General features: G+C 38.6%; 1 protein-coding gene across 10 annotated transcripts in view; it reads left to right on the top strand.

The window, feature by feature from the left end:
* TANC2 (tetratricopeptide repeat, ankyrin repeat and coiled-coil containing 2) overlaps window positions 1-26,418 on the top strand; it is a 492,680-nt gene that overhangs the window by 294,237 nt on the left and 172,025 nt on the right. For 8 of the 10 annotated variants that reach the window (XM_067540990.1, XM_067540986.1, XM_067540987.1 and 5 more), the window contains one exon: window positions 3,747-3,857. The exons of 1 other annotated variant lie outside the window; for it this stretch is intronic. In XM_067540990.1, the coding sequence (XP_067397091.1) occupies window positions 3,747-3,857 (111 nt within the window). Of the gene's footprint in view, window positions 1-3,746; window positions 3,858-7,004; window positions 7,043-26,418 lie in introns of those variants that run through there. One more of the 10 variants, XM_067540996.1, reaches the window with a different exon arrangement.

Raw genomic sequence — 26,418 nt, forward strand, 5'->3', positions numbered from 1 at the left:
AGTGAAAGATTACAGTTCAGTTAGTCCTCCATCTGAGACTGCCCTTCATCCTCCCATGTCCCCTCCTTTTCCCCTGTTCACTGCAAAAGAAGGGCCAGTTCAGCACACTGAGGCAAAGGCAGGGACAAGCAGTTACACATGGTTTTAAAATCAAGAAAGTTTAGAGATGTGGAGCTGAAGATATTTAATTTAAAATGGCTCCAGGACTTTGATATTTATCTGGCTGACTATGGCTGCCTTCAGTACCCTTTTATGGCTGCCCTGTTCATACATGTTACAATCTCTCTGTCTCAAAATTATGTGGACATTATACAATAATTATGACTAATATTGTCTTCCCTGCAAAAAGTGAATCGCAGAGACCAAATGGCTCAGGGGACTGAGAAAGGGGTACAAAGCCTTTCATTTCTTGTCACTGAATCAAATCCAATCCAGGGTAGCAGTGACCTAAAGTGATCTGAAAGCTCTTCATGTTCTCAGTCTACTTCCTGACTGACAGAGGCATATCAATAAAACCAGCATTGAATAGGCCATGGAGACAGTATTACCCTCTCCCCTCCATTAGTAGTACCTCCAGAACAAGGTTGAGGTACTGTGAAAGGGTGCTCAGGAGTGGGGAGGGGGGGAAGCTTTTTTGCAGATGGATAGAGGACTTCAGGCTGCCTTGTTTTCAGTCCAGCACTTTTCACCAAGTTCATTTCAAAATAAGGGAGAGAGATGAGAGATGTAGTCATTATGATGACACACTTTTATCCCATTGTTAGCTTAACAAGATTTGATTTACATTTATTCCATGAAAAGTACGCAGCTGTTGTTAGCAATATAGAGAGTTGTAATCATTGTAATAAAGATATAACATCAAGAAAAGGACATACTGCAAACAGTTTTATGTGCTGCATGGAATATATTATTTTAAAATGTGCTTCCTTGGGCCCTGATTTGAGCATGGGGTTGGACTAAGTGACCTCCTGAGGTCCCTTCCAACCCTAATCTTTTATGATTCTGTTATTCAGGAAAACATCCCTGTTCACGAAACCATTTAAGTACATGCTTAAATCCCATTGAAGTCAATGGGATGTAATCACATACATAAGTGTTGTACTGAATAGGAATGGACTATCATGTGCATATATGTTTTCCTGAGTTGGCCCTAAATGAGGAAGCAGGGAAGATGAAAAGTTGATAAGAAATAGAGTGTCAGAGTTGGGGAGGAGGGCAAATTTAAAAAAAAAAAAACATTTTTAAATGCATTTCACAGTCATCAGACACTTTACCTGTGCATCCGTTGTTGTGGAATTGGTAAGACTGAACTCTAAATAAATATATTAATAAAATAAAGAGAGACCTCTGAGATATTGAAAGCAGACGTAAAGGGAGTAAGGGACATCCAACAAATGATGGAGAAGAATGCATTTGATTTGCATATTTTACTTCTCCCCACAAATGTACATGAATTTAATCAGTGATTCCATCTTGTGGTCCTTCTGACTCAAACTAACCACGTAAGGCTCAATCTTATGATTTATGATGCTACCTGAATTCCTTTATGAATGTGCAGTTGGGGTACATTATTTCTCTTCATATAAAGATGCTATATGTGCTGTACTCTAATAATTCCTTTTGATTCATTGTTGTGTAAATGTATCATTATATAACTCATAGCTCTAAAATTGGTTAGCCCCAAACTATTATGAAGACAAAGACAAGCTGTTCCCTATTTATAAGCTGTATTAAAATCCTTTCGGTTTACTTAAACAGTGCCAAAATGATGCTTGTATTCTTTATTTCATCTAAGGTTGTGTTGTGTGCCATTCACAATCTTAGTGAATAGGAAGAATAATGTTATTGGACACTCCTCAGTAGGATGAAACCTAAATTTTAGTACATGCCTTTGTGATAAGTACAATTACAGCTGAAATATTAGTAAAATGATCTGTGTGGGATGATTATCTGGATTGGTTCTAAATATTACAATAGTATTCTCCTTATAGTTAAATATTTTCTTCAATATCTCCTCTTTCGCCATATCAGAATTCTAGGAACATTTTTTGTGGTGTTGGCTGTTTTTCAAACTCTCAGCTAACGGATTAAATTTTTATCATTTCCATACTAATAACTTGGAATTTTAAACTTATCACATTGCATGGAGTGGGCTGTGTTTCATTGTATAACCTAGGACCCAAGGTGACGGTAGTACGTATATTCAATATCACCTAATGGGTGGTTGTATTCTGAAAAGTGACAGTACAAAAATGGCCACCTTCTTACTCATCAGATCAGTTCCCCTGGAACACACTCTGTTCTCAGTTACACCACTGTAAATTCTGAGTAATATCACTGGAGTCATTGGAGTTGCTCAGCATTTACACCTGTGTAACAGAGTAAAATTTGGTCCCCTGCATGCATTCTGTCTCATAGCTCTTTGCTTTTGTGACTAACAAATTTTTTTCCTCTTTTTATTTCTGTTAGTACTGCAGAAATAATAGCTAGAGAAAGTGAGCTGGATTGTATTCCTTCTTTTGTATCAGGAGAGCCATTAATTGATTTCCAATCACAGGGGAAGTCAGTTGAACTTGCAGTACATGTATTAGCAACAATGGGATTCATATCTGCCATTCAGGGTATAATTTGACCCGTAGAACCTTTATTACAGGTGATGGTACATGAGAAGGAAAGAACCCAGCTTGACTTTCAGTTCCCAGATTTAAAACTTGTGGGACTGGCAGGTACAAAACAATCTTTTAAATTGTAAATTGAAGATATTTGAGTTGCTGAGAGACATTAAACCTGGTGATGCATATTTTTAGAGTAACTTTTCAGATTACACTCATACTTCAGTGGATACGTGAAAGTTCCATTCAGATGTAATCTTCATGACAATTCCATTTTGAATATTGTATAACTTTATCCAATATTTTCAGCATATATTATCTTTTTTCCTAGTTTTGTTTTTTGTGGCTGGTGAGAATTTCTGTTTAAAATCTCAGCAGTGAAAGTGTTTTTATAAATTGTATTTCATTACAGACAAACATCCTAGAGCCTTATGCCTTTCACAATGCTTGCGGTTCATATTTGTAGCGAAAATCTTATTGCGGTAGTACCAGAAGTCAGTGTTGCCTTGCTGTATCAGCTCAGGCAGTATCTCAGCCCAAAAAATATTTTTGCTTCTATTTTTTAACTCTCTTGAACCTCCTAGGCTTGCAAGGCAAAGAAGCGAGGTGATCAATTTCCTTCGTAAGCAGTGTAGTCAGATAGCTCACATTTAATACTGAATTTTCTACAGCAGAAGATTTTCAGTGCCAATGATATTTTCAGTTGAGGTTTCTGTTCAAAGGAAACATTTTAATTATCTAACAATTCTTATTCAAAATACCTTAAAACTTAGCAGGCTCTGTTTTCCTCTCTATGATCTTAGCCTTTCTGGAATTGTTGAGTCCAGGTTCATTTTTTCCCCATAAAAGATTAATTTGAGAAGGGGGAGAAAAAATGACAGTGTTTAGACAACCAAGAGCTGTGCCTTAGAGCTTGTATGCTTTAAAGTAAGACTTAGCAGTTTGTTGTAGCTTTTGAACAAGCTCATTGCTCCTTTGTGAAGAATGCAGATAATTTTTTTTTCTGGCACCAAAAGAAGGGTAACTTGAAAGGAGTCTGACACAGTGTGTCGTTTAGTTAAGTGCTTCCATCTGTTGCCTGCTGTTTCCCTTACTCTTGACCTCTCTTTCTTTCTTCCACCTCCTTCTCCTTAGCCCCCCTGAGGAAGGCAAAGTTTGTTGAGAGCCCTCGAATCCCAGAATCTGAGCTTGGCTCACCAACGCTCACTTCAGCACAGAAACTGGACGTTGATGCATACTGCCCTGGTAAGCATGCATGCAAAGCCTCTGCATTAGAAGAGGGAGGATGGGGCCTTCCAGCACACAACAGTTTCATATGCATTGTGTCCCCTTTTCCTAAATGATTGGTTGGCCCGTTCCCAACCAAGTTTTGTGGACTTACCCACTTGGCTGAGTGAGAGTCTTTAATTGATATCTGTACTTTATTTGTCACCCATGGTTGTGTATAAATGCCAGACATTCCCTGCTAAAAATATGAGAAAGTTATATAGAATTGATTTTAAATGGATAAAAGCTTATCAAACAGGCATACTCTACTAAGGCTGACTTGTTTTAATGACACATCTTCAGAAATACTGGATTAAAACACTTCTAATATACTCCATCATTAAATCATTTAAAACATAAGATCAACTTCTTGTATATCTGCAGTTAAGAAAATCACATTTATTTCAGAGGTAGCCATTAACTTATGTACCCTACAGAATTTAAGAACTCTAGTTAAAAATGTATGCATCTTGTTAGAAGCCTCTGTAGTACTCTGGTTAAAAGCATAGTTGAACTGGCATATTTTAATTTCCCTAAGTTAACCCCATATTTTTCTGACTTTTTGATCAGTTCATTTTATAAATATTTTCAAGCACAGACAGGCTGCATGCAGATGTGTGAATTCCATTAAATCTTTATATAGCTGCATCTTGCTGAGGACTCAGTATCATTTCCCAGATTCTTCTAAAGTTGGAGTAGTTGCTTGGCAACCTCATTAAGGTTGAGAAGATCATTTATGGAACTGTGTCAGAGATATTACAGTTACAGTAGGTTGCAGATCAGGACTTAAAGAAACAGGAGGTGTTTGTTTTCAGATCTTGGATGAATTCTGCAGTTTTCTATCTGGTCAGTTAGTTTATAAACTACAGGATCACATGCCAGTTCCTATGACAGAGTAAAATGGTATCAGATGCTTCCAAATAGTACGTGACCATATGAACTTTTGCCTTTAAAATCATTTCCAGGTAGAGAAGGTATCAGTAGTTGAGTCAGTGTCAAAGTACAATATCAATTCTGTCAGAGATATGTTTAAAGAAACGGAATGATTTGGTGAAAAGCCATATATTGCACAGATATTGAGAGAGAACAGCTTTCTTTAATGTAATATGTTTGAAACAGAATAAAATTCTTAGAGGAAAGATGTTGAGACTGATCCCTATGGTTGGAGAATGCTTTCTTTGAAACCATATTTACTGTGACAGTGATCATTCTTTCTAAATGTATCAGACATGTATTACAAACAGAATTTTACGGATATAACTTTTGCCCCTTCTGTGTAACTATATACCTTCTACTGTGATAACCACAACTGGAAAAAAATTCTGTCATGGCTATATTTATAAAGAACTATAATTGAACTGCGTAGTTTGCTTAAAAAGAATTAAGCAGTAGTTCTCTCTCTCAAATTTAATATGACACAACTTTTGAGGATCTCGATGCTCCCAGAGACCTAACAGGAGACAGTCAAGGAGTGCTGCTTTGACAGTGGTGTGTTGTATTTTGCCCTCTGTTCTGCTTCTCTAGCTTCTTGATAGTGTGGATGAACATGTTAAAAATATGTGAGGATTCCCAGTACCTTAACAACCCCTAAAGTGTACTTAACAAAAAAAAAAAAAAAAAAAAAAAAAAAAAAAAAAAAAAAAAAAAGAAAGAAAGAAAAGGCAAGCGTTGGTGGATGTCAGTGAGAGGCACTGGATTGGAGTAAAGACAGAGCAAGTAGATTATGGGAGGCCCAGAGGACTTTTTTTGTGTGTAAATCCACATGTCAAGATATCTGTCAGGGGGCGCCTGACCCCCTGCTGCCTGATTGCACATTTGGCATCCAGCAGCTCTTTCAGCAGGAGAAATGTAGTTTATTGGATCCTAGAGAATGCAGAGTCTGAATGGCTATGCAGACTTGAAATGTGTAGTTACTTATGTTTATTTGCAACCAATATGAGTGTTCTAGTCCTATTCGGCAGAACCTATCTATTGAGGATGGATTTCTGCAACTCAGGCAGCCATTGATACAGAACAGGGAGTTTGTATTGTGTGTGATTGCTGTTTTCTCCCTATTTCCCCACTCATGCCTTGGAACAACATTAAAATGAGGTATGTATATGCAAGCAGCACGTCATGGGTATTTTCTCTTTTCTTTTGTGGTAGAATTGGGTTATGCTTTAACCGTCTGGGTACAGAGTTCTTGCTGTGAAAACAATGGTAACCTGAGGACTGGAGTTCTTGCTTTCTACTAATAAATTTAAAAAAAACCCTTAATCCTCTGTGAGTTTCTTCTTGATAGAATTCAACCCTTGCTTACACTTAGATATTGTAACTAGCCCACTTTATTATATGCCTAATAAATACTGTTGGGGACACTGAAAAAGCTTCTAAAGCATTTCACTCTAAAACGTCTGATTCTCTTCTGACCCATGCTCTAGTGAAATTGTCTGTGTGCTGGGAATGTGGGAATTCAGCCAAGTACAGACTGTTAGAAAATATCTGAATTAAAGTAGATATTAGTTTTCCATTAGGAACATAAAATGCACAGAACCTAGGATTGCCATTGAGGTATGCATATGTGAGAACTGGGTGGGTTGATGGGTTTTATTTATGTTTGTAGGAACCCTTTGCAGAACTTAAAATATCAAAAAGATCTGTCATTAACTTTGATGATTCCATTCTGTCTGACCCCCAAACAACAATTTACCAGGCAAATTAAATACTGAAACAATCCCTCTTTTCAGCTAATAACCATCTTGAAATTCTCCATCTTTACAAATGCTAGGGGAAAAGATGAGCTTTGAAACTGGCCCTGAAGATCATAAAAGTTTGGACTACTTTAAATACGGCTGGGAAACTCTGAAGTTGAAGTATCCCCACAGAGAACATGCCAGCAGCTCACACTCTATTATACTAAAAGGGCTCCAGCTCAAGCTTTGGAAGGGGAGAGTGGTCCTTCCGAAGTCAAGGAAGGTCAACAGGCATGTAGAATTTTAGAAGTCCAAAGCACCTCCTTAAATTTCACCTGAAGACCAATAAGCAACTAGTGGAGATCCTGAAATACCGGTATAATAGACTCATGATGCTCCCATATACAAACACCTGAACTCTGCACCAGGTTCAATTTTCAGCTGGCTATGAGATCGACCATATTACAGTGATGTAATATTGAGCTGAAAAAGGTATGGACGACAGTCACAATGTCTGCATTTGTAAGAAACAGTCACAGCCTCCTGAATGGGGGAGGGGAGCCATCCTGAGAATATGGCTGAAAACCTAATCTTCTATCCAGACTCCCTATAGTTCATACCTGTATAACAAGAGATCGACATGCACCTCAGGTTACAGGGACAGATGTTATCTTCATTATACCCTATTGCTGCCTTCATCAACCAGTCCTGTGTGGACTGAGCTTCAGCCAGCTAGACCTCCTTCTGCCCCATCTCAGGCAGACACTGGGTAAAGTTAGTGTTGGATATTTTATACTTCCTTGTTACTTCTGCCCTTCACAAAACCACAAGAGGATCCTTGGACCTATAAGTCGGTGTTCTGGGACCTTTAAGGCAAACGTATGGCTCAGCACAACTCTTCAGGCAGCATTCTGGGGATTGCATTTCCCACAAGGAAGCTGATATTAAAGGCTATAGCAATGACTATGGGGAAAGAAGGCAGATAAGCTCACTATTCTTATAACAGAGAGAATTCAGGAAAGGGGTAGGACCTTCATTGGTTCTGGAAAGAGCTCGGCTGGGACAGAGAGCCCAGGAGATAAAACCTGGGGAAGGAGCTGATGGCTATAGAAAGAGCTTTGTAAAACTCATAAGAGGAAGGGTAAGGAGCTCTAGAGAGACGGAAGTCTACACAAAGACAGGCAAGGCTGGGAGGTGATCACAGAGAGATGTGGCCGGCGTGTATTGTGAGCAGCAGAAGTCCATAGGCAGTTTGGAGACTGCTATAAGTTAGTCTTGCCCAACATGATATAGGGGTTTTCTGTCATAGTGCATATACATAAGCATGCCAAAATTAAGATAGCCAGGGCATTAATTTTGGCATTTCCTCACCTTTGAGATCTCAACTTTGCAATCTGAATGGAGTTTAAATATGGATTTTTGTATTGATATGGCTAAATAAACCAAACTTGATGCATCATCTCGAAGATGGTTGGAATATATAGAGAAAATGGTTGATCCTAGCCTGAGCTATATGAAGCGATATAGACAGGCACATTAAAGAGAGAGATCAGCCCCCGTAAGAATGCAAGCAGGTTTTATGCACAAAATATTTTCAAAGGAATTTGAAACCATTTCTTTAATATTTGACCTGTTTAAACCCTCTTCTCAAATGCCTGTGTTCTCTGAAGGACTCTGTCAGATACTGTCAAAACATAGGTATCCCTGAAGGGTAAAGTTAAATAAAAGAAGAAAAAACACTTGGATAAAGATACATTTGAGTATGGGTAGCAATGATTTGTAATGTGATCTGCGACAGGTAATCTAATTAACAATACACTTAAAGGCAGTTTAAAACAGTAAATAGCAATGGGAGAAGAACATTACCTACTCTGCATATAGAAATACTCATCTCGATTTGTGGTGCCTAGAGAAGGAATTTTGATCAGTGCTAAAATGTTTATTTTTAGACGTCAGGCACATTTCAGCACATTACTGGGAGGTGGTTTCCTGAGTAACTGTTGTCCTGTGGTTTGCCTTTTGTGCTTGGATCATGCAGTATTTCTTTTGATGTGTTTCATTGTGGATAATTATAGAATGTTAAATTTGGGGGAAGAGCAAGGAGGGAGTAAGGAACTCCTGAAAAAAGGTATATTTCTGTTAGGAGGTGAGGAATTGGGCTGATATAGCAAAAATTTCCACACTCTGTTTAAATATTTTTATAATCTGAGCATTCTGACCAATATACTGACCTTCTTCTGCACAATGAAGTATATTAATTAAATTCTTTAAGAAGTAGCGAACAAAATTGACGTAAGTGAGAGCATTATTTGGTCCAGTTGTGTGAAGTGTTATCACAATATTTCAAAATTATCCAATCAAAGATGACAATGAATAAGTTGTTTAAGATTTTTGGAAAGCAATTATTTCTCCGAAATGTGGTGCTAGGCTTAATTTTGTAATTGTGATGTTGTTAATTTAGACTTAAATCTTGCCCTGTTTTGTTTGGGAATGCATTTGTTGGAGAAAAAGGATTCTTTTTTACTTTTTTGCCAGTACCTCCATGGGCAGGATACGCTTAGCGCTATCTTGAAGGAGGGTAACCAGTCCTCCACCCTCCCTGGATACCATATGCTGCAGTCACCATTTGATAGAGGGGTTTGTGTGCTAATTTTGGTCAAAGCACCAGTGAACTAGAAAGTGTATTGCCTCAACCTTCCTAAAACACTCAGAGTTAAACTGGTAGGATCATTCAGGGACCCAATGTACAGCCAGCATTTCTCCTCTTTCCTGCCTTGCATAACCACAGCAGGATTTTATCTTTTGGCCGCTGTTGTTCAAGTGTGAATTATTTTGGTATTGACTTTGGCATATGTGATTTAATATCTAATGATAGCCAGTAGCATTTATTTATTTTGATTGTGTGTCCCTAGTATTGACATCTAGAAGTATGTTTGTTTATGTGATGTGTGGTGTACTGTTCACTTTGTTCCACCTGCTGTTTTACTCCAAGGACTTCAGTCTCTAGGTTAATTTTTGTTTTGAACTTTGCATCTAAAACATGCCCACATTTTTATTTATAAATGCTCAAGAAACCTATTAGAAGGTGTCTGAGATGGATAGTGCTCTCAAGTAATTGCCTTTTGTGTTTGATCAGTGTTTTCAGTTGCATTTTGCATGATTTATTACTTTGTCATTGCATTTCAAAGGCTAACCTTGTTATAACATTATCTTTTAATTTAATTAAATTTGTCTTCAGAAATTTTGGGACACAAATCTTAAATGCTTGGTCACTGGATGTTTTGCTTGCCTCACATTAAGATGAAAGTCATCTGTTCGGATTCATAATTGAATTAGATATCCCAATGGGTATCTCTTCCATTAACAGTGAAAGGCAATTCACTACCACTGTTTTGTTTGTTTAACCTACTACTGGATGCATTTTTCTTTTCTTTGATTTAAAGAAACATTAGGACTGAATTTCTGTCTGCACTACCTCTTGATTTTCAATATATAAAGTCCATATAATTCTTCATGTGTGGATCTTGGTTTAGGTTTTCAAAGCAAACTGCACTTTTTCTTAAAAAGTAAAATAAAATAAATGGAAGTAACACAGTTCTCACCACAAACCCTCCAATAACCAATGTGTGCATCATGTGACGAAAGAAAATAATTTCAGTGAAGAAATAGGCTCTTGTTCTGCCCGTGTGAAATGGTGTGGTATAAATAGTGAGTGAAAAGAAAAATACTTTAAACATTTCAAAAATATTGTGGTTGTGTCCTGTGCCCTAATGATGGAATCTCTGCCAGTACTTCCGCACAACTGGAGAACTACACTTATTCAAGAATACTAGAGAATGGGAAAAGACAAAACTTAGTGCTGCCAAAAGATTTTACTGTTTGATCTTTTGGTTGTCCCAGTGTTACCTAAGTTACTGACTTAGAGGGAATGTGAAATCAGTGTGATCTGCCCTAATTGCAAAAAAGAGTTACGGCAATGCAATGGGTTGGTCCCTCTGGAGATCTTTGCCACTTTTGAGGATTCCATTGGGAGGACACAGCTGTTTTCTTTCATTGTATCTTGAGGAAATAATAGCTAGACGAAAAATTGTAGGTATTAATAAGTGGGGGAAAAAAACCCTGAAACTAGTGTAGTAGGCTGAAACAATTGAATGTGATAGGACTTTTGCCATATTTTATGAGTGTCAGAATTGTCCTTCAGTTTAGACTGATCCATAAACCAGCTGCTGTTGTGTAAACTTAGCCTCTAACCTGATGCAGCTTGAGTGTAGAGAGGACTTAGAAAGCTGCACTTATGAGTGCATGGAGTAGATAAACAACTCAGACTAGTCTATTGAGCCTTCTTGTCGAAAGGAAAAAAGGAGGAGCATTTCTGGAAATAACATGTGTGCAGTTTGTTATTCATGTGCTATCTTTAGCTCTATAACTTCCATACCCTGCTTTAGAAGAGCAGTTCTTCAGTCTGTGTTTAATTAGAACTTCTTAGCACACCTTTCTGCTCTGGAGACTCATACAAGTGGGAATATACAGAGACCAATCTAACGAGAGAAAAGATTACCACCTACCAGTAACTGTGGTTCATGGAGTTGCCTCTTAGTAGTTATAATACCCATCCATCTTCCTCTCTTTCTCAGAGATGTGTTTTCTAAAGGACTTTGAAATTCAGTAGAGCTGTTTCAGCTATCTAATTTCTTTTGTGCAAAATTTTTCAAAAGAAATTATTTCATTAGAAAATTTTTAGAGAAAAATTTAATTTTGTGGGTTTTGTTTCAAATTTTTATGCAGAAAAAGTGAAAATTTTGTTGAACTCAAATACTTTTCATGAAAATTTCCATTTCCACAAAACCATGTTTAAAAAATGGTCAAAACATTTTGACCCTCTTTAGAGATAGGGGGACTTTTTATAACATTGATTCCATGTGTTCTGTGCCACGAAGACATGCTGATGTAGTCCCAATGGAGACTTCTTTTCTAAAAAGTTCTTGAAGTCAGTGATGCCAAAGGGTGCATCCCAAATTGAGAAAATGCAAAAGGAATACTCAAAAAACCATCATTACCTTCTGCTGCTGGTAGCTTTTTCTCTTGTACCATCTGCCTGGACTTCAGGGCACTGTGGACCATACATCTCTGATTCTCTCCTACAGTGAATTGAGTTTCCTCTGGTCATAATTTTGCTACTTGTCCTTTGATGGCTTTTATACACTAGGACCTCTCCTCTGTAGAGTCCCGAAAGATTTGATTCTCAGCATTCTGTTCTTTTCTGTCAACTTGCTTCCCCTTGGTCAGCTTAACAGCAGCTTTTACACTTTTGAAGCTGAACTGTGTATGTCTTTTGACACTTTTTAATTACTCCATTACTGCTTTGTGATTCCTTTTGTTGCCTGTGCTGCTCAAATAAATTTAGGACTGTGCCTACGTTTCTTCAGCTTAATGTCTTGAACATAAATATAATCATTGTTACATAGCACTTTTCACTGAGAGATCTCAAAGTGCTTCACCCACACTGTGTAATAATCCTCATTTTACAGGTGTGGCAACTGAGGCACAAATAGGTGGTGACCTGAGGCACACAACAAGTCAGTAGCAGAGGAATTGAACTGAGGTCTCTTGACTTCCAGTCTAGGCGTTTCTCATCTATCCACACTGCTTTCCTAATAATAATAATACTTAACTCTTATTATAGCACTATTCATTCATAGATCTAAAAGACTTCTTTTGGGCAGGAGGAGAATACCCTGGCATAACTGTCTCTTCAGTTCAAGTCTCCCATTTGGTTCCTCTGTACATAAGCTTGGAGTCACTTTTGAATTTTCCTTCTCCCACATACCCATCTGTAAATCTGTCACCATTTTCAGAACATTATCAATGTGACCACTGCATCAACACGATATACTTCTTATATCCTCATCCTTGTCTTCCTCTTCTCCTGCCTTTAAACTTGCATCTAATTCCTCAATTAATCCCAAATCCAAGTCTCCAAACTTCAAAATACAGCTACCCACACATTCTCACATGCACTAAACAGATGGGGTGTACTAAATATCTAATTTTGGGGATGTAAAATATCAAAAAAGTTAAATAGAAATTAGTCAGTCACACGTAACATATCTGACCATTTATTGCAAGAATATATTAGTAATCAAAAGCAATAGTTAGACTCATAACCTCACAAAGCATATCATTAATTAGATATCACCTTCCCTATTTTATTTTGTTAATAACTTTTGTCATCATAATATATTGGTGACAGAGCCCTGCTGATAGACCATCTACTTTTTGTTAAAAGCATAGAATCATAGAGTTGGAAGGGACCTCAGGAGGTCATCTAGTCCAACCCCCTGCTCAAAGCAGGACTAACCTCAGCTAAATAATCCCAGCCAGCGCTTTGTCAAGCCGCAGCTTAAAAGCCTCCAAAGATGGAGATTCCACCACCTCCCTAGGTAACCCATTCCAGTACTTCACCACCCTTCTAGTGAAAAACTTTTTCCTAATGTACAACCTAGACCTCCCCCGCTGCAACTTGAGACCGTTGCTCCTTGTTCTGTCATCTGCCACCACTGAGAACAGCATCGCTCCATCCTCCCTGGAACCCCCTTTCAGGTAGTTAAAGGCTGCTATCAAATTCCCCCCTCATTCTTCTCTTCTGCAGACTAAACAAGCCTAGTTCCCTCAGCCTCTCCTCCTAAGTCTTGTGCTCCAGTCCCCTAATCATTTTTGCTGCCCTCCGCTGGACTCTCTCCAACTTGTCCATATCCTTTTTGTATTGGGGGGCCTAAAACTGGACACAGTACTCTAAATGCGGCCTCACCAATGCCGAATAGAGGGGAATAATGACTTCCCTCGATCTGCTGGCAATGCTCCTACTAATGCAGGCCAATATGCTGTTAGCCTTCTTGGCAACCAGGGCACACTGCTGACTCCTATACAGCTTCTTATCCACTGTAACCCCTGGGTCCTTTTTCTGCAGAACTGCTGTCTAGCTCATCGGTCCCCAGTCTGTAACTGTGTATGGGATTCTTCTGTCCTAAGTGCAGGTCTCTACACTTGTCCTTGTTGAACCTCATCAGATTTCTTTTGGCCTAATCCTCCAGTTTGCTTAGGTCCTTCTGTATCCTATCCCTACCTTCCAAGGTATCTACCACTCCCCCTTGCTAAGCAGATGCCCTGAAATTTCTGTACCAAAATCCTACTAATAATTAAAGGTTATTCTCCCATTTTCTATAAAGATGTTTTGGCAATTAAATCTGTTTTGAAAAAGATGATGTGTGTTTTATAGTATGAAGCAGACTAAGCACTCTGGAAAGCATAAAGACCCTTGCTCTTAATGATCTTTTGCATAACTATTGACTTAGAACCGCGGTGGGCAATAATTTTCGCAGAGGGGCCACTTCACGAGTTTTGGTAAGTCATCGTGGAATTACTTCACCATCTACTGTATAAAGACACCATTATGTTCTTTCCCCAAAAAAGTAATTAACACGTAATAATTAACTGAATACACATTTATTCAAAGCTTATCTTAGGAGGCAATTCGTGTTGCAAACTGTTTTGTGAACACTTGTAAAATTTGTAATAATAACACGAACACTAATATTTTACTTACAACTTACGTTCAGGCGCTTCCCGAACTTCCTTCTTCTGGCCACGTGACTGGAAGCAGGAAGTTCGGGAAGCCACTGGCCGAGAAAGTTCCAATTGAAGGTAGCTTTCAAAGTGGGCCTGCTTTCAAAGTGGGTGGCCCACAAAAGGACCACTCATAGGTATGCCCCTGTGTGGGGGAAGATTCTAGTAGTTTCCTCAATTGCCGGGAGTCATGGTGGGCCAGACAGAAATGTTAGATGGGTTGGATCTGGCCCGCAGGTCATATTTTGCCCACCCCGACCTAGAAGGTTATGGCCATAATTAAGTCGAGATGAGTAGATTTAGCTCTGCCTCTTTTAAGCCAATCTCTTTGATAATGACAAAATGCTCGTTTGAAAACACTGCAGAAATGAGGAATGAAGCCAGCAGCTTTCCTAGGTGAAGAAAGACTGCTCAGACCTGCAGATTGCTTGATCTGACTTAGCCAGAAGGCAGCGGTAGCCAGTATCACAAAGAGGAATAGGGAGGGAACAGCGCCTCATCATAATTGCTCCCTCTTCCCTTATATTACACTGAGCTGCTATCAAAATTGTCCATCAGAATAGGGGAGATGAAGCAACCAAATTTAGCCATGTCACATAGAAAAGGAGGTGTTTGTCCTCCTAACAATTCAGCTTTGAAGACTAGATATTTGAAAAGTAATTCTTCTGAAGTCAAATATCAGAATTTTAGCTCCATACCTGTTTGAAGCTGAATTTTGTTACAGCCTGTTAGGAAGCATGCCCATATCACCCTGACTTCAAATGCTTCCATTGCCTCCTTATTAGTTTCAGGGTCCAGTTTCAAAACTGCCCTCTTGTTCTTAAAACACTCAATGGGCTTGCATCAAATTACCACACAAAATCTGCCCTTTCTCTCTTCTTTTCTCTCTACTCTCTTCACTCATTTGGCCCCATCCCTCCTCAGAGTCCCATCCTGGTAGTGCAAGGGTTCTCTCCTCTGCAGCTGTTGGTGTTTGGAACAGCTTTCCTGTATTTCTCTCTCTTTTGTTAACTGTCCATCTTTGCAGACCCAGTCTGAAGACATGTATTGTATATTTTTTGTGTGTGCGCCCACTGTATTCACTTCTGTTCTTGGCATACATTTTTCTCCCTGATGAAGAGAAGTGACGATGTGTAAGGTTACCTACATAGCCATCACTGTGCACTTCCCTGATGAGTCAGCATGGAGTTTTCAAGCAGCTGTCTCTCTCTTCCAAATACTAAATATAGAACATTATGTCTGCTGTGTGTTTAGCCTTTGCCAGCCTAGGGTTTTTAGGCTAAATCTTATTTGAAAGCAAGATTCTTCTGCAGGGAAGTCATAACATTTCAGTGTTTTTAACAAGACTAAGTTTCAGGTATTGTTGGTATGTCTTCCATCTTAATTTCCATTTTTCCATTTATATTCCTATTTTTAATATCTGTGAACCTAGATAATAAGTATTAAAATAGTATAATCTGCAATCAACATACCGTACAATAAAATTTCAAATTAAACTCAGATTATTTAATATCATTATTTTACAATATCAATTAGGAGAGGGGCAGCAGATTCTGAGCTCGAGAAGACTGAGTTCATCACGAATTCTCATTGGCAGCTACCATGATCGTGTGGGTAACATACAAGTAGTTTACATTCATCTCAAAGGAAGCGACTTGCCTGACTTTGACAGGATGAACAAAGTGAAAGAGAAGTAGATATCTAAGACAAAGGCAGGTACCAGTAACATTAGAGGTGAAGGAGATGGGAAAACAAGGAAAAAGAAGTTCAGTGAGTTCAGGAAACATCAGTGATACCAATATCAATGATCTCAATATCATTACCTTGTGTCTCAAGTAAAAAAGAAAGCACCATGATATACTGCATTCAAAGTGGACTTTATAGTGGTAGATTTCATCCTATCAAAGGAATATCAGTGGACTTCATGCTACTACTACTTCCACCTTACTCTTGCAACTCTAGATCATATGCTGTGTACATTGACCTATAAGAAGAAAATGCTGGAGTCAGATAATTGGTTTTATTTTAATGATGTTAAGTTATTGTGAATAAGGTTTGCATTTTGGAAAAAAAAATAGGAATTATGTAATTCTCTTGTCAGAGTGGACAGAAGTTCACGCATGCAACCCACAATTCCGTGATTATTAGTAAAAACACTCCCTTGAAACATTTAAGGGACACTATTTAGCTATGGCCCCAAATGTTGGGTCTGATTAAAAATCAGGGATTTTGGTGGTTGAGGTGAAATATTTTCAGTACCAAGACAGTTAAAATTATCTGGGGTGCTCTTACAAAAGTCCTGTAAATTTCAGTGTCTGAAACATAGTTGTAGGGCTTTCTCCATACAATAATTGGCTTCTCGCACAGATCTCACAGAGCCTGGATCTGTTGACCATCAGCGTATGTGGTAGGGTCCATCTGTCTAATGAGGCTTTCACCTCAGAAGGGTGATGGTTGGTGGCCAGCGCAGCTTAATCCTGTGATGGGAGCCCATTTATGTTGGCATTGTTCACTGAATTATACTTTTTAAAATAGTTGAATACGTGGTCAGAGACTACATGATGGGCACTGTAGGAGTGTGTGGCCATCCTCCTTGTCAATCTCTGAGGGAGGCCACGCCTCCTCACTATAGGCATGTTTTCTCAATTTACAGATATATTTTAAACATGTAGTAATCTAAATTGTTAATAACTGACAGCCTTCAATAACTCTTACAATACCCTTTGATAAGTAAATGAAACGCCATGAAAACATGAGTTATTTATATAGTTATGGTAAAATACGGCAGTATTCTTTGGCAACTGTGTAATAATTACAAAGCAGTTCCATGGAAAACCATTGTAACTACATGGTAAGTCACATATTCACTGCAGTTAGACACATACTCTGTTGCCCCAGTTAAGGAAAGCATCCATATTCAGGAAAGCAGTTTTTCAGCTTGTGCTTAAAGTTCAGATAAAGTCCCATTGAAGTCCGTGGGAGTTCAATATGTGCTTAAAGTTAAGCATATGCTTAAATGCTTTCCTGCACTGAGTCTTAAATAGGTGTAATACTATATAAAATAGAGATAATAGCAGGCTCTGAGTGTCTTTTTAATTATTTCTATATGAGTAAATACAAACCATACATTCCCATCAGAATTCTCCTAGATGCTTTAAACTGTAGAATAGCTCCCCTTTCTCCAAATGGTTATTTAAGTAACTCCGTTAAGGGGCAATCTTATACATGTTCCTGTATGAAATTTTCTCCATATATGTAATTTTCACTTGTGCTGGATGCTATAATGTACGTGCATACTATGAAGCATATGGCTGTGTATTCATTCCTTCTTGTTTGCTGAAGTGATCGGAAGAAAGTTTGGAAACATAGGCAAAATTACAAAAATAGAAGAGAATTTAAACAGCACCATATTGGGTTATTACAATACGCCTGCAATGTTCCACTTCTTGAAGCATGACGCTTGTGATAAAATGAATAGGGCATTATTGAATACAAATCTAAATGACTTGCATCGTTACACTTCAGGCAGTGTATAGAATGACATTTTTAAGATTAAAAATGGAGATTTGCTGATTTCAGGAGCTTTACTTCGTTACATTCTTGTACCTCAGATGCTTAAATGAATTTTGTGATGGTTCATTTAGACAGGTAGATAGTTTTTGACAGTGACCTAGACTAGATGCTTTTAAAGGAAGGCAGAATAACCCATCATGGACAATTGTGCAGGACTATTCCATGGAAGGAATTTTTTTCTTTACTCCAACCTGATGGACTGAAACATGAAGAATAATGGCTTTTATAATAGATATTCTAGCAAGTGTAACTGTAGATGGTGATGATATTCGTATATGTATATAATTGGTTTTGTCTCTTACTAAGGAGTATATTTTCAATAGCAGTAAGTTTTACAGGTTGATTATCCAAGGTGTAAATATTTCTATACTAGGGGTCTGTTTGTTGATTTGTAATTTCATTAGATCTGTAGACTTGTCAATGTATTGTCAGATGGAGTAAAAAATCTAGCCTATTGCTCTTCTCTGTACAATTTAATGTCTTCCATAATGTACTTGTGTAACTGTATTTAACGATGGTCCATACCCACAGCTAGTGTAAAGTGACATAGTTCCATTTTTATCACAGGAGTTATGCCAGTTACACACTAGAAGTTACACACTAGTCTGTTGCCTTTGGTTGCACAATCGCTTCCTGCACCTTTTGCTTAAGGAGTTCACAGACTGGGATTCTGGCTGAGTGCTACACAGTTGTACAAGAAGGAAAGATTCCCTGTTGCGTCCTCTTGCACCAAGTCAGGGCTGTGCAGAATCTGACCCTTATCTGTTAAAAGTGTAAAAGTATATATTATACATACTAGTAGATGGTCTGAACTGATTCATTTGTGGATTTGTTTCCAGTGAGCAAAGAAGGCTCATGCACAGAGACCTGCATCAAACTTTGTTCAACTGTTCAGGGCCACACACAATATGCTGGGAAGTACAGATACTCCCATAGAGTAACCTAATGAAAAGAGCTAGGGTTCCCGTTGGGATCAAGATGAAATCAGGGAGGGTCATGATTAGCTCACCCTTCTGCGCCCATGCACACCTTGTCCCCAGCAGGGAGCGTATTCTGCATCTGGCAAAAGAATGCAAAATTCCTGTTGCAGCTTGAGGTCCCCCAAAGTTCCAGGTGGAAGTCTGGCAAACTTAACCAAGACTTAGGCTGAAACATAAAAAATATCTCCAAGCCAGTGTTGAAGTTGTGTTACAGTCCAAGACAACTTTCCTCTCAGTCTCCATAGAAGCCATGAAATCATGTCCTAAATGGCATATTAAGAAGTAAATAAAATGAAGAATCCATTACCCTCAAGTGTTTTAGTTGAGAATGTAGTGTCTAATAATATGTTTTACATATTTTCAGTATACTTAGCATACTGATTTGGTGAGCAGTTATACCCTTCCAATTCTACATCCAGCTGACTTTCCTCTATTTTTGTTTCTATTTCACTTGGCAAAATGCACAATAAAAGTTAAATTTGGTCAACAGCTGTAACTTCCCACTAGAGTACTAGAACACTGAGATAAATCAGGTATTACTGGGTTTATTTTCCCCCAGTTCTCAGTAATAGTGATGCATAACTGAGCTATAAAATATGCAATCGTGAGACTTACATCAGATTCCTGACGTGAGAAATTTTAAAGAGGAGGGAGTGGGAGAGATTTTGCAGAACAATTGTTGAAATTAAAAAAAAAATGTTTGGGGTGGACTACGTGAGACAAGCCTAATATAGCACAATTAATATATGAAACACTGTGTAAGATAATCTTACTGCTTGGTTTTTAGCAAACAGCTTAATTTTAAAAGGGAAGATTCTTTCTTTGACTGGGAATCTTGTACTCAGCATTGAAAGCAATTTAATATAACATCGTCCAACCTGTCTCATGAGCCATGGTCAGTTCTTCCATCAACATGTGTAACTCCCATAAATATAGATGGGAGATTGTGTGTTCAAAGATGGGTGGATAGACCCAAATTTAATCTTCAGTGTGATCATTTGAAAACAATAGGCCCTACAATTTTAGTTGGTAATAATTACTGTGGCTCTGATTTACATCAGCTGAAAGTGTATCCCAATAGGTCCTTTTGCCTCCTTCACATCTGCCTTCTACCAAAATGTAGAATATTTTCCAGAGTTCAGCTACCATTTTAGGAACCTAAATTAGGATCGGTTTTTTGAAAGTGCACAGCACCCAGTTGTTCCCATTTGTGATACTTAGTGCTTAATTGGTAGCTGATTTTTCTTGAAAGTTTAGCCCCAAATATGAGTCTGGGGTTTTTTGAAAATTTTGAATACAGAGTATAAAGCACACTGGATATTGAATTTTGTTATAGCATTGAAATTATGTTAATCTGGTTTCAGTTTAAATTCAGTGTCTTTTAAAAATAACTTCACTGTCTTTCTGGGCATATGCGTGAAGGAACACTAGAGGGGAACATAAGCCTAGTGGCATCTGGAAGGAGTGGTACTTATATGATTTTATATATAATCTTTGGTACAGTACTTAATTTTATTTGATAATGACTGCCTGTTGAATTCATGTAAGGGAATGTCTCGGTGATTTGGAATTAATGATGAGGCTCCCTGCAATGGAAGAGAAGCCCAATTCGTTGGGGAAATAGTTGAGTGGTGTAATAGACTGTCACCTGTGAGATGAGAGCTGCATTCCAGCCAGCAGCAACACCTAGAATATGACGATTTGAAGTTGAAAGATTAGTCACTTCGATATGTCTAAGCTAGCTAGCTGTATAGCTTAGTGGAGCTTGAAGTCAGCACCAAAATGTATTTATCATTACAGAGGGTTTCCTATTCCAGTTAAGATTTAGGTCATCTGTCTATTCTGTGTGGTCTTCTGTTTTTTATAGTGTTGTTGTAGCCATGCTGGTCCCAGGATATCAGAGAGAGAGAAGGTGAATGAGGTAATATCTTTTTGGACCAACTTCTGTATGGTCTTGTAACTCGTACAAGCACACAATCAGAGAGGGCCCTGACTGCAGTGGAATTGGTATGTACGCTGTATGGGATTTGCAGGGGAAGGCGGGCAGGAGGTCAGGATCCCCTATAGGGATCTACGCCCTCTGCACACCATGGGGCTTTGCTCTGCAGAAGCATCTTCCACCCTGCCAGGGTGGGGCTCTAGGTGACGGTAGGGCCAGTGAATCCATTGGCTATTCCTCCTTTGAGATTGGGATGTCTATGAGCAGTGGATAGCAAAGCAGTTTCAGTTACGAAGTAGTTCCATGTCTTGTCAGACAGAATTCCTTCCCGTCTGCTCTGTAGAACTCTCCACCGATACTCTGCTTCTTGAACTAAGTGCTAGAATCAGGATTTGTGCCTTTATGATTTCAGATCACTTACTGAAGTTGCAAAAGGGTATTATGTCCTCTTTCCAGTTTTGGTAGGGGGTATAAGAGTTCTAAAAGTTAGCCTCCAAGATAATCAGATAAATGTTTGGCTTATGTTCAGAGCATTGATATTGGTAAGCTATAGAAACATACTTGGTCTGTTTGTCTGTTGCCTTATGTAAAAATTAAGTTAGTGGGTCTGATTCTCCATTGCCCTATATCATGTGTAAACACTTAAAGCATTTTACACACAATTTGCACTATTGCAAGGTTATTATAGTGTTTTCATAGGAAACAAACAACCAAAGAACATATTCCAGAGAGAGTATGCAAAGCCATGTAAGCAGATCACTTAATGACCAGTTACATTATTAATTAAAATCTAAAACTTCTGCTGGCCAGAAATGATTAATAAAATACCTTTCATTAATTCAGAAATGACTGGGGATGCGCAGGACCAGAAACAGATTGGATGCTGTCTGATGTAATATCTCATATACATAATGCAAAGCAAATTTATGAAATAACAATTCAGGTTCATGCCACCTAGTGGGAGAATGTTCTTGGGGCAGGAATCCAGACAATGATATAATCAATTAAAACCACTGACAAAGTAATTTTCAGATTTATTTCTGTCATTTTGTGTGTGTTCACTCCTAGGAAATAGCTATTTTGACTTTTCTAAGATAATCAGAATTTTCTCATTTAAGATAACTTAAAAGATAATAAATGTTCAGTGTTTTAAAATAAAATGTATGATGAGTTACATTACATGAACCAATATCCTGATTCATCAAGGTTAAACCTCAGTTGATTCAGATTTCAAATGTAACTTAGATAATATTGGGAGTCATTCTTCAGAAGCAAAATGTTCACCGTTAAAGGAATAATAATCACTCTCCAGTATAAGGTTGCACTGTAAGCATTACTTTTTTTTTAAGCCAATATGCATCTAAAAATGGTACACTGATGGTAACCTTCACACTAAGTCATAAAACTCAATAAGAAATCATTATCCTCATTTGGTTTTAAAGCAAATGCTGCTGTAGTATGTGGGGCAAATTTCAGTGTAGAAATTCACAAGGCTAAGAAATTATTTTTAGACTGTACTATGTGTTAGAAGCACTGCACATTTTATGTGCTTTTTATTTTTATTTTTTTTTAAAGAGAAACTTAATACATGTGTGTTATTTTGGGAATTGTATGGGGGTTATTCATGTCATTTGAGGGAATCCAGGATTGTTTTATTTTATTTCATGTATGGTACCAGACCAGAAAGCCTAAGACTAGAAAATCTTAAAATAGATGAAAACAGGTGGTTCATTATTAAGCTAGTCAATGATAATATAAATGGCTTTAAGGAATTTTTTAGCTGTAGATGTGAGATCACAGCATGGGATATTTCATCTTGAAAGAAAGATAAAAATATCGTTGTCAAGACTGTTTCCTCTAATTGTCCTAGAATGGGTTCTGATCAAAGTGAATGGGGCTGTTCATTGTAGTATAGCCAAGGACGTGCATAAGATTTATAGGGCTGGAGCCACAGCCTCCACTGGAAAAAGATTTTTTTCTAAATAACACTGTATTTATTTTCATATCCTAAGAATTTCTCAGGAAATATGAGTAGAATCCGCATTCAGCATTGGTCACAAATGTAGGATAGCAGCCTCTTAAATGCTGCCTGCTTGAATTTGAGTAACTACTATCAGAATCAGAGAAGCTAAGGAGTTCCTAGACAGCAAGGTTTGGGAAATACCAGTACCCCGGAGACAAGGAAGAATGGGACTGGCCACGAAGGATTCAGAGATAGAGGATGTCAGAGCGGAGGCCTGCAGATTCATAACCACCAGAGGCAAAAGGTCATAGTGGCATTCTACATGCCCATTTGAGACAGACGAGGATAGGTAGGTTGTAGTCACCCGAGAGAAGAGAAGCAGGAGGAATTCCACACCATTTGAACGTCCAAATCAATACCAGGTTCTCAACATGGAAACTATGGAAGATATTTCTCAAGGTTGAAGGGAATGGAGATATGGCAGTTAGCCCAACATGTAAGAAAATCAAGCTTCCCCACAAAGGGTTCTCCAACCGTGCAAGGAAGACAGAAGATTTGTGTTGGAGATAAGAATAGAAAGAACATTATGCAAAGTACAGGCAGACAACAAGATGGTGTGCTGCCTTCCGGGAGCCACAGGACATGAGACATTACTCTAAGATTGGATAGGCTTCTGAAGTCGACAGGCAAGGATCTGTTGGTGATGGTTCATATCAGCACTAATGACACTACATCACAGGATATTGCTCAGATAATAGGTGACTTCAAGGGACTCAGAAGAGTGCTGAAGAAGATGAATGTCTAAGCGATCGACTCGATCCTCCCTGTCCTATGAGCAAAGGAAGACAGAAGATTTTGGAAGTGAACTGCTGGCTAGCTAAGTGGCGTAGGGTAGAGGGATTTGGTTTTGTGTTACATTGGTCCACCTTCTATGGGGAGAGGAAGGCTGTATAGTATGGATGGCTTCCACCTCAATAGAAGGTGAACCAATCTTCTTCGGGACAGGTTGGCTAATGAAGTTTGGAAGACGTTAAACTAATAGCAAAAGGGGAGGGTAAAAAGAGGAAAGATGTGGGCACTCAGCACAAAATTGAGATATTGAGAACAAAATCAATCAAGGTACCAAAGGACATGAAGAGAAGAAACTCATAAATGGCCTAAAGAATTTGAGAAAAGTGTGAATGATAATTGGGAATCATTTAAGAAGGCATTACTAGATGCCTATAAAGCTACAATCCCACAATCAAGGAAGATGGCTGACCTGGTTTAGAGAGGAAGTTTAGACAGCTATAAAAATAATATATAACAAATGGAAGAAAGGGGAAATTGATAGTAATGAGTATAAATCAAGTTAGGAATTACAGAAAATTTATAAGGGAAGCAAAGGAACACAAAGACAAATCTGTAGCCAGCAGAATTAAGGACATTAAGGAGTTTTTAAAATATATGAGGAACAAAAAGAATTCTGACCGTTATTTTGGTCCATTATCAAATGGAAATGGTAGAACTATCAATAATAATGTAGAAAAGGCAGGAATGTTCAATGAATATTTTGATTGTGTTTTTTGGGGGAAAACAGATGATATAGTCTCATCATATGGTGATAACACTATTTCAGTTCAACTAGTATTTCTGGAAGAGGTTAAACAGAAGCTAATAAACATTTTAAAATTAGTAGGTCCAGATAACTGGCATCCAAGAGTTTTAAAAGAGCGTGCTGAGGAGCTCACTAGACCATTAATTTTGATTTTCTGTAAGTCGTGGAGCACTGGAAAAGTTCCAGAAAACAGAAGAAGGCTAATGTTTGTGCCCAATTTTAAAAATGATAAATGGGATGTCCCAGGCAACTATTGTTCTGTCAGCCTCACATCAGTCCCAGGGAATATAATGGAGTGGCTGTATGGGACCCGATGAAAAAAAGAATTAAAGGCGGGTTTGTAATTAACGCACATCAATATGGGTTTATAAAAAACATATCCCATCAAATTAGCTTGATGTGTGTGGGTTTTTTTTTTGTTTTTTGTTTTTTTTTGGGGGGGTGCAGGGGGTGGGGGGGTGGAGGAGGATGAGATTACAAGTTTGGCTAATAAAGATTGTAGTGTTGACATGATATACTTAAACTTTGATAAGGTATTTGACTTTGTACCGCACAACATTTTGATTAAAAAACTAGAATGATACAAAATTAACATGGCACACGCTACATGGATTAAAAACTGACTGAATGTTAGTTCCCAGAATGTAACTGTAAATGGGGAATTGTCATTGAGTGAGTGTATTTCCAGTGGGGTCCTGCAGAGATTGTTTCTTGACCCTGTGCTATTTAATATTTTTATTAATGACTTGGATGAAAACATAAATCATCACTGATAATGCTTACAGATGATACAAAAATTGGGGAGTGGTAAATGGAAAGGACAGGTCACTTATTCACAGTGTTAGATGGGGTGAGTTGTCAGTAACTACACAGAATCCTTTTCCGGGTGTCTGGCTGATGAGTCTTGTCAGGGTTTAGCTGATCGTCATATTTGGGGCTGGGAAGGAGTTTTCCACCAGGGCAGACTGGCAGAGGCCCTGGAGGTTTTTCTTGGATTTGTCTTCTTGCATTCAACACACACACAGACAGGATCGGGGCATGGGGGAGTTGCTTTCTCTGTTTGCATTCTACACACACACAGACAGGATCAGGGTGGGAGAAGCGTGGGGGGGTTGCTTTTTCTGGTTGCATTCCAAACCCTCACAGATAGAAAGACGGCGGGTGTGGGGGTGTTGGTTTTCTCCGCTTGCATTCAACACACACACACAGACTGGAACTGAAGAAAGAGAACTCACCAGACATCCCTTCCCCAGCATGCCTTTCCCCCTCCCAAACAAACAGGAAAATCAAATCTTCCCGGGGCTTGAGGGGAGGGTACTTTACCTGCTATTGTGACCACAGAGCACAACAGATTGATTGTCCAGAGAGGTGAAAATGGAACATAATGGGATACATTCCGGAGGTTAATTAATTCAAATTAAGCTCCATTACGTTCACAGAAACACTCATTCAAATTTACAAAGTCAATGTAGGCGCTATGCCACTTGCAGAGGTGGTCTTATTAAATCTATTTTACTGGCATCTTAAGTCGACTTAACAGTGGTGACAGTATGAACGTCGGAGTACTTAAATCAATATAGGGGACTTTAAATCGGCATAAGTCCACAGTGTGAACCAGCCCAAAGTTGCTTAGGTGATTTTGAAATTTTTGCCCAAAATAAATACTTTGCCCCCCCCCACTTGTTCTGCTCCCTTGTCTTCCCCTACCCAGGTCCTGCCTCCCCCAGTGACCTTGCTGCCCAGTTCTATTCAATCCATCTGCCCCCAATCAATACATTGATTCTCTAAGCCCAGAGCAGTTCATCCTCTGCTGCAGCATCCATCCCATCCAGTTGACCTTTTCCTCACACAGACAACCCAGACCCTTCCCAGCTAATTGACTTACAGGTTCTCCAGATGCCTGAGCCAGTTAACCTTCTCTTAGGCCCTGGACAATCGATCCCCTTCTTGTCCTCTGCCTTCTTTCTTACCCCTGTAGCCCTCCTACTTATCAGCAGACTTTTTACCAATTTTCCAGCAGTTCCTTTCCTCCTCCTCCCTAAGTTAGCACTTGATGGTCAGATGGGGAGGAGACTGGGTCACATTTTCAAGCTTTTCTCCACCACTATGAGGGCTAGAATCTTACTTTTTAAATGAAAGGTGAGGTTCCCACATAATCATTTGACTGTGGGACAAGGGCCTTTAAAAAATGCC

Source organism: Emydura macquarii, unplaced genomic scaffold (genome assembly GCF_026122565.2).
Source record: "Emydura macquarii macquarii isolate MOO-44397 ecotype Brisbane River unplaced genomic scaffold, CSIRO-AGI_Emac_v2 contig_629, whole genome shotgun sequence".
NCBI classification, from domain to species: Eukaryota; Metazoa; Chordata; order Testudines; family Chelidae; genus Emydura; species Emydura macquarii.